General features: G+C 39.1%; 1 protein-coding gene across 1 annotated transcript in view; it reads left to right on the top strand.

Annotated features, from left to right (window-relative positions):
- The window catches only part of LOC128660461 (ATP-binding cassette sub-family A member 13-like), a 478,364-nt gene extending 468,135 nt beyond the window's left edge, over positions 1 to 10,229 (top strand). The window contains exon 12 of the mRNA XM_053714320.1: positions 9,613 to 10,229. Within this exon, the coding sequence (XP_053570295.1) occupies positions 9,613 to 9,705 (93 nt within the window). The 3' untranslated portion in view covers positions 9,706 to 10,229. The remainder of the gene's footprint in view (positions 1 to 9,612) is intronic.
- The last annotated feature ends 2,376 nt before the right edge of the window (positions 10,230 to 12,605 follow it).

The raw sequence follows: 12,605 nt of genomic DNA, 5'->3' as shown, positions 1-12,605 counted from the left end.
TTCCACAGCGCTAGAATTACTTAAAAGATATTTATTAGCTCTACGCGTTTCAACGTTTACAAATGTCTTTGTCAATAGCAATTTTTTAAAACAAGTTAAAAACAACTGCAAAAGTAATATCCGTATTTTAAAAGAGAAAAAGTATTTTTAAGACAAATATCGTTTGTTGATTAGTTGCTAGTTAATATTAGCAGAGATTACAAGATTCGTCATTGGCGACAGTTGAAAAGCTGAGAAGCTGCAAAGTATGGGCGAGAAGAAGGACAGGAGAATCCTTTAAGGCATATAAATTATTCCAAAGGCATGGTGTACATTTATACTTACACCGGTTGCCATATGTAGTTGTTCCTCAGGAAGTGTGTCCAGGTCTTTAATCCTCCCTCCTCGCCTGTATAACTTTCAAAAGAGCCTCTCCAGGGGTATTTTTTCCAGCAGGAACGAGTTCAATGAACTCTCATAGCGTCCGTTCAGAATGTCTATGGATGCCCAAATGACTCAGAAACAGAGAGCAAAGCGTTTCGGCTGCGTAAGCCTTTGTCAAGCTCAGTGATAACGCTGCATAGGGTTTGCTGATGTATATGCTAGATTTAAAGCGGTATGCTCAATTTAGGACCGACCATATGCTGCATTAACCTTATACAATCGAAATACATCCACATGATAAAATACAATAATACAACATTTTTTACATCTTTGTTACAAAAATATGTAATTTATAAAATCAATGAATAAGCTTATATACCTCTGACTTAAATAAACATTGCGGGCCAATTGATGTTGATATTTGGGGGATAGATAAACCTATTTATTATATAATTGTATTAATATAATATATTGGAGGATGGAGAAAAATATAGGAGGATGGAAAATATACATAAAAAATAATAATATATTTTGGACTAAAAGATCGTGATTGGCATAATTTACTGTAATATATTTGAAGACAGTATAATCTCCGTCCTAATATATATAATAGAACTGGAGAATTTATATTTCATAAAGCTAGGGTACATCAATAAATAATTTAAAATGTAATAATTTAAAAATTTCTATACCTACCGTTATAATTAGTAATAAGAAGGAGATATATCATCGAGCAAACTGGTGAACCAAGAGGAACTATAAATATAGCATTAGTGATGACTTAATTTACTGTGATATGATATTAATTCTTGTCTATTAGACACAGAAACATATATCATAATAGTAATAAATTTAGTAAGAGAGGCTTTTGTAGTTTGATAAAGGACCTATTATTAAAGGGATTATATAAAGTTATTAACCCCTAAACCACCACCCTCCCGCTTCACAAACACTATTTAAATATTATTAACCCCTAATCTGCCGTCCGCCCACATCTCCCGCACTATACTAAAGTTATTAAGCCCTACACCGCCGACACTATAATAAACGTATTAACTCCTCAACCGCAAGCCCCCCACAACAAAATATACTAAATTAAACTATTAACTCCTAAACCAAAAGCCCCCACATTGCAATAAACTAATTTAAAATAGTAACCCCTAAACCTAATGCCCCCCTAATAATATTAAAATTAAAATTTCCCTATCTTAAATTAAATTAAAACTTACCTGTCAAATAAAAAAAAACTAAGTTTAAACTAAAAATTAAACTAATATAACTATTTAACTAAAATAAAACTAACTATTAATTAAATAAAACTAAAATACACGTTAAAAAAATCCTAACACTTCTATAAAAATGACAAAGTATCTAATTGCAAAAAAAATTCTAAATTACAAAAAAATAACAAACAAAATTATCAAAAATAAAAAAGAATTACATCTAATCTAATAGACCTATCAAAATAAAAAATCCCACCCAAAAAAAAACTAGCCTACAATAAACTACCAATAGCCCTTAAAATGGCCTTTTGTAGGGCATTGCCCTAAGTTAAACAGCTTTTTTACCTGTAAAAAAATACAAAGACCCCCAACAGTAAAACCCACCACCCAACCAACCCCCCAAAATAAAAAAACATAAGTCTAACAAAAACGTAAGCTACCCATTGTCCTGAAAAGGGCATTTGTATGGGCATTGACCTTAAAAGGGCATTTAGCTCTTTTGCATTGCCCTGAAAAGGGTATTTAGCTCTATTAAGAAAAGCCCAAACCCTAAACTAATAAAAAAAAACACCCAAAAAACCCTTAAAAAAACCTATCACTAACTCCCGAAGATCCACTTACAGTTTTTGAAGTCCCTCTTGAACGATCTTCATCCAAGCAGCGAAGTCCTCATCCAGGCGGTGAGAAGTCTTCATCCAGGTGGCCTCTTCTATCTTCATCCAGGCCGTGCCATATACTAAATCTGCAATGCAAGGTACGCGATTCAAAATGGCGTCGCTTGCATTCCTATTGGCTGATTTGATTTTGGAAAATTTAAATCAGCCAATAGGATGAGAGCTACTGAAATTCTATTGACTGATTTGAACAGCCAATAGAATTTAAGAAGCTCTCATCCTATTGGCTGTTTTGAACAGCCAATAGGATTTTCAGTAGCTCTCACACTTTTGAAGCCGGACAAAACCTGTAAGTGGATCGTCGGGGGTTAGTGTTAGGTTTTTTTTTGGATGGGTTTTTCTTTAGTTTAGGGTTTGGGCTTTTCAGGGCAATGCAAAAGAGCTAAATGCCCCTTTCAGGGCAATGCAAAAGAGCTAAATGCCCTTTTGAGGGCAATGCCCATACAAATGCCCTTTTCAGGGGAATGGGTAGATTAGGTTTTACTTTATTTTTTATTTTGTGAGTTTGGGGGGTGGGGGATTGTGTACTGTTACGGGGTGTTTGTTTTGTTTTGTAGCAAAAGAGCTGTTAACTTTAGGGCAATGCCCTACAAAATTCCCTTTTAAGGGCCCTTGGCAGTTTATTCTAGATTAGGCTTTTTTTTTTTCTTTTTTTTTTTTTAAAAGGGTTTTAGTATAGGAATATTTGTTATTGTTTTAGATAATTTTGTCTGTTATTTTTTGTAATGGTAGGTTTTTTTTGTAATGTTAGGTTTTAGTGTAAGGCAGCTTAGGTTTTATTTCACAGGTAAGTTTGTATTTATTTTAACTAGGTAGTTAGTAAATAGTTAATAACTATTTACTAACTAGTCTACCAAGTTAAAATAAATACAAACTTACCTGTGAAATAAAAATAAAACCTAAGCTATCTACAATATAACTATTAGTTAAATTGTAGCTAGCTTAGGTTTTATTTCACAGGAAAGTTTTTAGTTTTAAATAGGAATTATTTAGTTAATAATTGTAAGTTTAATTTAGCTCTGTTTTTATTATGTTAAAATTAGGGGGTGTCAGGTTTAGGGTTAGGTTTACGTTAGGGTTAGGTTTAGGGATTAATATAGTTTAATTTAGGTTGTTGCAATATGGGGGGCTGGCGGATTAGGGGTTAAGGTTTATTTAGTGGTAGTGATGTGGGAGGCCAGAGATTTAGGGGTTAATAACTTTATTTAGTGGCGGCGATGTCGGGGAGCAGTGGAATAGGAGTTAATAGATTTATTATAGTGTGGGTGATGTTGAGGGGAATAGGGGTTAATAACTTTAGTATAGTGGCGGTGATATTGGGAGTGGCAAATTAGGGGTTAATAGCTTTATATAGGTGACAGTGATATCAGAACTTGAAGATTAGGGGTTAATAACATTATGTAGGTGCCGGTGATGTCGGGGGGCAGCAGATTAGGGGTGTTTAGACATGGGGTTTATGTTAGGGTGTTAGGTTTAAACATAACTTTTTCTCCAACATTGGTGTGTCTGGTCCACGGCTTCATCCTTACTTGTGGGAATATTCTCTTCCCCAACAGGAAATGGCAAAGAGAGCACAGCAAAAGCTGCCCATATAGCCCCCCTCTGGCTCCGCCCCCCAGTCATTCTCTTTGCCACTCTGAACAAGTAGCATCTCCACGGGGATGGTAAAGAGTATGTGGTGTTAGTTGTAGTTTTTTATTTCTTCTATCAAGAGTTTGTTATTTTAAAAATAGTGCTGGTTTGTACTATTTACTCTACAACAGAAAATGAAGAAGATTTCTGTTAAAAGAGGAGTATGATTTTAGCAGTAGTAACTAAAATCGGTTGCTGTTCCCACGCAGGACTGTTGAAACCAGAGAACTTCAGTTGGGGGGAACAGTTTGCAGGCTTATCTGCTACAGGTATGATCAGTCATATTTCTAACAAGACATGTTAATGCTAGAAGACTGTCAGTTTTCCCTTAAGGGGTAAGTAAGCCATTTTCTTAGACTTATAACAGATTAAGGCTTATTATTGGGCTCTATACTGGTTGACACTATTGTGGGCTAAATCGATTGATTTATTTCATGTTTGGCAGTGTTTTTGAGTATGTAAAAGCACTTTTGGGAACGTTTTATTCGCCTGGCATTTAGTTAGACTACTATTTCTCTCAGAAGGCCCCTTCACTCTGGTATACAGAGGAAGGAGGCCCCGTTTTCGCGCCTCAATTGCGCAGTTTACTTCCATGGCAGTGCATGCAGCTTCATGTGAGGGGTCTTGTGGCTTCAAAAAACGGACTCAGGAAGGTTTATTTCAGTGCTGAATAACTCTCAGGGAAGGTAAAGAGCCGCAGCAAGGCTGTGATTGTAGTGTACTAAAATTGTTAAATTAAACAAATAGCTCTGGTTTGCTCATTTTAAGGGTTAAAGTCTTGAAACTTGGTGTGCAATACTTTCAAGGCATTAGGACTCTGGGGTAAAAATTTTGTAAAAATCGGACATTGCCTTCATTGTTTTCCAACATATCAGAAATAAAGTGTGTCTGTTTATTATTTAAAGGGACAGTAACGCTTTTCTTTAAAAACGTTTTTATTGCATTATTAGTCTGTCTAACATGTCTATGCCTTCAGATAACTTATGTTCTGTGTGTATGAAAGCCAAGGTGGTTCCCCCTGTTAATGTATGTGCAAATTGTGTCATAGCGTCCAAACAAAGTATGGACAGTCCTGACACATTGAATAAGATTGCCCAAGATGATTCTTCTAATGAAGGTAGTGGGGATAGTTCTTCATCCTCTCCTTCTGTGTCAACACCAGTTTTGCCCGCGCAGGCTAGTACATCTAGCGCGCCAATGCTTGTTACTATGCAACAATTAACAGCAGTAATGGATAATTCTATAGCAAATCTGTTATCCAAACTGCCATCCTATCCTAGAAAGCGTGATAGCTCAGTTTTAAATACAGAAGATGAGCAGGTTGGCACTGAGGACAATTTATCAGTTGTACCCTCACATCAATCTGAATTGGTAGCGAGGGAGGGTCTGTCTGAAGGGGAAATTTCTGATTCAGGAAAAGTTTCTCAGCAGGCAGACACTGATGTCGTACTATTTAAATTTAAGTTAGAACATCTCCGCGCCCTGCTTAAGGAGGTCCTAACTACTCTCAATGACTGTTATTCCTATCACCTCGGCAGCGTATTTTTGGTTCGAGGAACTAGAAAAATCGCTCCAAAGAGAGACTCCATATGATGAAGTCATGGACAGAATTCACGCACTAAAATTGGCTAATTCTTTTATTTTGGATGCCGCTTTCCAATTGGCTAAGTTAGCGGCGAAAAATTCAGGTTTTGCAATAGTGGCGCGCAGAGCGCTCTGGCTAAAATCCTGGTCGGCGGATGTGTCGTCCAAGAATAAATTGCTTAATATTCCTTTCAAGGGTAAGACCCTTTTCGGGCCGGAATTGAAAGAGATTATTTCGGACATTACTGGTGGAAAGGGACATGCCCTTCCACAGGATAGGCCTTTCAAGGCTAAGAACAAATCCAATTTTCGTTCCGTTTGCAATTTCAGGAACGGACCGAATCCTAACTCTGCGGCCTCCAGACAAGAAGGCAACTCTTCCCAGCCTAAACCAGCATGGAAACCATGGCAAGGCTGGAATAAGGGTAAACAGGCCAAGTAGCCTGCTGCTGCTACCAAGACAGCATGAAGGGGTAGCCCCCGATCCGGGACCGGATCTCGTGGGGGGCAGACTTTCTCTCTTCACTCAGGCTTGGGCAAGAGACGTTCCGGATCCCTGGGCGCTAGAAATAGTCTCTCAGGGGTATCTTCTAGAGTTCAAGGAACTCCCTCCAAGGGGAATGTTCCACATGTCTCGCTTATCTTCAGACCAGATAAAGAGACAGGCATTCTTACATTGCGTAGGAGACCTATTAAAAATGGGAGTGATAAACCCAGTTCCCAACGGTGGAACAAGGTCTGGGTTTTTACTCGAATCTGTTTGTAGTTCCCAAAAAAGAGGGAACTTTCAGGCCAATTCTGGATCTAAAAATCCTAAACAAATTCCTCAGAGTTCCATCATTCAAAATGGAAACCATTCGGACAATCTTACCAACAATCCAGGAAACAATCAAGAAAGGATGCGTACCTGCATATTCCTATCCACAAAGATCATCATCAATTCCTGAGGTTCGCCTTTTTGGACAAACATTACCAGTTTGTGGCTCTTCCGTTCGGTTTAGCCACTGCTCCCAGAATTTTCACAAAGGTGCTAGGGTCCTTTCTAGCGGTTCTAAGACCGAGGGGCATTGCTGTAGCACCTTATCTAGACGACATTCTAATCCAAGCGTCGTCTCTTTCCAAAGCAAAGGCTCATACAGACATCGTTCTAGCCTTTCTCAGGTCTCACGGGTGGAAGGTGAACGTAGAAAAGAGTTCCCTGTCCCCATCAACAAGAGTTCCCTTTTTGGGAACAATAATAGATTCTTTAGAAATGAAGATCTTCCTGACAGAGGTCAGAAAGTTAAAGCTTCTAAACGCTTGTCAAGTTCTTCACTCTATTCCTCAGTGCATGGAAGTAGTAGGATTGATGGTTGCAGCAATGGACATAGTTCCTTTTGCTTGAATTCATCTAAGACCATTACAACTGTGCATGCTCAATCAGTGGAATGGGGACTATGCAGAGTTGTCTCCCCAGATTCAAGTAGACCAGGTAACCAGGGATTCTCTCCGCTGGTGGTTGTCTCACGATCACCTGTCTCAGGGAATGAGTTTCCGCAGACCAGAATGGGTTATTGTCACGACCGACGCCAGTCTCTTAGGCTGGGGTGCGGTCTGGGAATCTCTGAAAGCTCAAGGTCTATGGTCTCGAGAAGAGTCTCTTCTCCCTATAAACATTTTAGAACTGAGAGCGATATTCAATGCGCTCCTGGCGTGGCCTCTCCTAGCAAAGGCCAAATTCATAATATTCCAGTCGGACAACATGACGACTGTAGCGTACATGAATCATCAGGGGGGAACAAAGAGTTCCTTAGAGATGAGAGAGGTATCCAAGATCATCAAATGGGCGGAGGATCACTCCTGCCACCTATCTGCAATTCATATCCCAGGTGTGGACAACTGGGAGGCGGATTATCTGAGTCGCCAGACTTTTCATCCGGGGGAGTGGGAACTCCACCCGGAGGTTTTTGCCCAGTTAACCCAACTATGGGGCATTCCAGATATGGACCTGATGGCGTCTCGCCAGAACGCCAAGGTTCCTCGATACGGATCCAGATCCAGGGACCCCAAGGCGGCACTGGTGGACGCATTAGTGGCGCCTTGGTCGTTCAACCTAGCTTATGTGTTTCCACCGTTTCTTCTCCTTCCCAGGCTTGTAGCCAGGATCAAACAGGAGCAGGCCTCTGTGATCCAAATAGCCCCTGCATGGCCACGCAGGACTTGGTATGCAGGCCTGGTGAATATGTCATCGGCTCCACCATGGAAGCTACCTTTGAGACAGGATCTTCTGGTACAAGGTCCGTTCGAACATCCAAATCTAGTCTCTCTCCAACTGACTGCTTGGAAATTGAACGCTTGATTCTATCTAAGCGTGGGTTTTCAGATTCAGTCATAGATACTCTGGTTCAAGCCAGAAAACCTGTAACTAGGAAAATTTACCATAAGATATGGCAAAAATATATCTGTTGGTGTGAAGCCAAGGGATTCACTTGGAGTAGAATTAAAATCCCTAGGATACTTTCCTTTCTCCAAGAAGGTCTGGATAAAGGTTTCTCAGCTAGTTCCTTAAAAGGACAGATATCTGCTCTGTCTGTTTTGTTACACAAAAGTCTGGCAGCAGTGCCAGATGTTCAGGCGTTTGTACAGGCGTTAGTTAGAATCAAGCCTGTTTACAGACCCATGACTCCTCCTTGGAGTCTAAATTTAGTTCTTTCAGTTCTTCAGGGGGTTCCATTTGAACCCATGCATTCCATAGATATTAAGTTACTATCTTGGAAAGTTCTGTTTTTGGTTGCTATTTCTTCTGCTAGAAGAGTCTCTGAATTATCTGCTTTGCAATGTACTTCTCCCTATCTGGTATTCCATACAGATAAGGTAGTTTTACGTACCAAGCCTGGTTTTCTTTCAAAGGTCGTTTCCAACAGGAATATCAACCAGGAAATTGTTGTTCCTTCTCTGTGTCCGAATCCAGTTTCAAAGAAGGAACGCTTGTTACACAATCTAGATGTGGTCCGTGCTTTAAAATTCTATTTAGAAGCAACAAAGGATTTCAGACAGACTTCATCTTTGTTGTGTATTCTGGTAAGAGGAGAGGACAGAAAGCTACTGCTACCTCTCTTTCTTTTTGGCTGAAAAGCATCATCCGATTGGCTTATGAGACTGCCGGACGGCAGCCTCCTGAACGAATTACAGCTCATTCTACTAGAGCTGTGGCTTCCACTTGGGCTTTCAAGAAAGAGGCTTCTGTTGATCAAATCTGTAAGGCAGCGACTTGGTCTTCTCTGCATACTTTTGCCAAATTTTACAAATTCGATACTTATGCTTCTTCGGAGGCTATTTTTGGGAGAAAGGTTTTGCAAGCTGTGGTGCCTTCCGTTTAGGTAACCTGGTTTGCTGCCTCCCTTCATCTGTGTCCTAAAGCTTTGGTATTGGTTCCCACAAGTAAGGATGAAGCTGTGGACCGGACACACCAATGTTGGAGTAAACAGAATTTATGTTTACCTGATAAATTTCTTTCTCCAACGGTGTGTCCGGTCCACGGCCCGCCCTGGTTTTTAATCAGGTTTGATGAATTTCTTTCTCTATACACTACAATCACCACGGCACCCTATAGTTTCTCCTTTTTTCTCCTAACCGTTGGTCGAATGACTGGGGGGCGGAGCCAGAGGTGGGGCTATATGGGCAGCTTTTGATGTGCTCTCTTTGCCATTTCCTGTTGGGGAAGAGAATATTCCCACAAGTAAGGATGAAGCCGTGGACCGGACACACCGTTGGAGAAAGAAATTTATCAGGTAAACATAAATTCTGTTTTTTCCCCATAGACATCAATGGGGCTGCGTTAGAGAGCTGTTCTTTCTGCGATCGCAATTGTTAGACTTTTTTTCTGACCCACTCTCCCCATTGATGTCTATGGGGAAAGGTACATGAGCAAATTTTGAGAAATGAGTCTGATGGAAGCATTAACATAACGTTAACTACACCTACACCAAAGGAGCAACTGCATGCAATGCGCAAACAATTTAATTGGAAACCTGGTACTAAAATGGAGCTGTAAACTACTATTAGCTTTAGCCCACTTTTTAACGGCTCAATGGAAACGAATCCTATGAAGGTGATATTATTTTGCTGAATTTAATCTTTCTGTGTTCTTTTTCCAGGTCTTTATCAATTTTGCCACTCAACAAGAAATAAAATGCTGTAATTTGCTGAAATCTGCAGTGGACGGTTTTACACAGCCTCTTTCAATTTAAGCAAAAAATGATTTTAATCGTCTTAAAGTAAAAAAAAAAAAAGAAAGAAAAAACTTTATTCAGTACAGACAACCATCGGCATAAAGTATCTTTGTTCTCTCTTTTTTCCCTTCAGCTACAGTCAAAACTGCAATCAAAGGTCTATGATATACTACACTGTACTTGTGTAAAACGTAATTCACCTGCACCATTATACTGTAATAGTATAGTGTAGTTAGAGAAGCATGTTAAGTCACTGGCAACAAAACAATAATTTCCAGATTATTTTTTTCATCAATGTATAGCATTTAATATTTTGTGACTCAAAATGTCTGTATTATATCTCAGTTCAAGTATGTTATGCCTCAATTAATTTGCAGGGCTATCTTGTTACTAATTTAATTGTGGCAATTTTTTATTGAATGTTTTTATTTCAATAACTCAATTTATTTTATTCATTTTTTATGTTACGATTTTTTGTGTGCTCTATATGCATTACCTTCACATACATAAAAGTAGCTTGCAGAAATAACAGACATCCTGACGTAAACAGGTGACCTTTATTAAAGCAGTGTCTCAAATTGAAAAATATATAATATATGATAATTAATATCAGATATAATATATATATATATATATATATATATATATATATATATATATATATATATATATATATATATATATATGGGGTGCTTTTGAAATATATATCAAGGATAAATTTGAGCAAGCATTCAATGCAATTCATAAAAGACAATCATAAAGTCCAAAACAGCAAAGGGATCTTCTATAGCAATGGACAACACTCCTGAACTGGATCTGGGATCACCAGCAGCTAAAACACATAGAAAAAAAGAAGGTGCCGCATAGTGTGAGTAGTTCCTATGTAGTATATAGCATAAGTGTGATGAGAAAGGGCAACTCACGAATTCAATGGCACTACATGTACTGCACGTGGCATATACTGGAGGATCCCGTTCCCCTAAGTTGGACAGCATTAGATGATATAACCAAGCTCACCCCAAATAGCAGTGACCAGTCCTCAAAATGTCACCCCTAAATCAGGTAGAGATTCCAAGCGGCCGATGACATCATCATCAGTGCAGAAGCTAACGGACAAACAATCCAGACACCACCTCTCTTACACAGCAGTGAGTAGATTACTAATGAGTATCAACATTCAGGGCAAGATTACAAGTGGAGCACTAAGGGGCCTATTTATTAAAGGTCTTGCGGACCTGATCCGTCAGTGCGGATCAGGTCCGCAAGACCTCGCTGAATGCGGAGAGCAATACGCTCTCCGCATTTAACATTGCACCAGCAGCTCACAAGAGCTGCTGGTGCAACGCCGCCCCCTGCTGACTCGTGGCCAATGGGCCGCCAGCAGGGAGGGTGTCAATCAACCTGATCGTACTCGATCTGGTTGATTTCCGGCGATTCCTGTCCACCTCATCAGAGCAGGTGGACAGGGTTATGGAGCAGCGATTTTTAGACCGCTGCTTCATAACTGGTGTTTCTGGCGTGTTTGAAGACTCGCCAGAAACACGGACCCACAAGCTCCGTTCGGAGCTTGATAAATGGGCCCCTAAATATCACTTTCTTGAAAGCAATTTTAGCGCTCCACTTAGTAATACCATTACACTCTAATGCTGGGAAGCATTGCACTAATGAGAGCACCCTTTCATAGGCTCAAATGGGAGCCTTGTTCTGATGCTGTGAGACACCGCAATAATTATGCAACACATATATTTAACAAAGTTTTTTTTTTTTATAAACCTGTGTTGTGTTTGCAATTGTTTGATATCCACAATATTTGTAGGATCTGGATAGATTCTGTGAGGAGGAATGGTCTTAGATCCTTTGCTATGTATTCTCCAACCTCATCAAGCATTATTGGAGAAGGTTAAAGGGACATGAAACCCACAATTTTTCTTTCATGATTCAGATAGAGAATACAATTTTAAACAGTTTCTCCAATTCACTTATTTTATTTAATTTGCTTCCTTCTCTTGTTATCCTTTGCTAAAAGGTTTATCTAGGTAGACTCAGGAGCAGCAAAGAACCTAGGTCCTCTTTGCTGATTGATGGCTGCATATATATACCAATTGTCATTGGCTTACCTAAGTCTTCAGTTAGAAACCAATAGTGCATTGCTGCTCCTTCAACAAATGATACCAAGAGAATGAAGCAAATTAGATAATAGAAGTAAATGAGAAAGTTGTTTAAAATTGTATTCTTTATCTGAATCATGAAAGAAAACTTTTGGGTTTCATGTCCCTTTAAACAATAAAGATATTTTTTTTACAGCTTTCTTTGCTCATATTTACCAAGGGTGCCAATATTAGTAGAGGGCACTGTATATCTTTTCAAGGGAAATACATAATGATGACTTGTGATGTGAACGCCTTATATTCTAATATTCTAATATTGGTCGGAATATCAGCTGTACAGTGTTTATTTTTACCAAGATCCGTACATGTCCCCTCTACAGAGCCATTACTGACTCAACTTTATTATGTTAATCTTAAATCATAATTATTACTTTTATCAAGATCAATTTTACCTTCAAGTCAAGTCCATGGGGATTAGGTTTGCCCCTAGTTTTACCTTTATATGGGGCTCTTTCAGCACCAATATATATACAACTCGGCACATAGGGCAAACCTGGTCTTCTATGGCCACTACATTGATGATTTCATATTCATTTGGGCTGATTTGTCCTCTGCATCCACTTTAGTATCACACCTCAATTTCAACGAGATGGGATTATCTTTTACACATCACATAGATCCTCATACTATCTTTTTTTTTAATCTAATTTTAGTTTCTACATATATGGGCACTATTGGTTCTAAACCTCATTTCAAACCAGTGAACAGTAATAGCTATTTACACTATTGTAGCAATCATTATCTTCCTTG

This window comes from Bombina bombina, chromosome 5 (genome assembly GCF_027579735.1).
Source record: "Bombina bombina isolate aBomBom1 chromosome 5, aBomBom1.pri, whole genome shotgun sequence".
In the NCBI taxonomy this organism is placed as follows: domain Eukaryota; kingdom Metazoa; phylum Chordata; class Amphibia; order Anura; family Bombinatoridae; genus Bombina; species Bombina bombina.
This window is presented reverse-complemented; position numbering and strand designations above follow the sequence as displayed.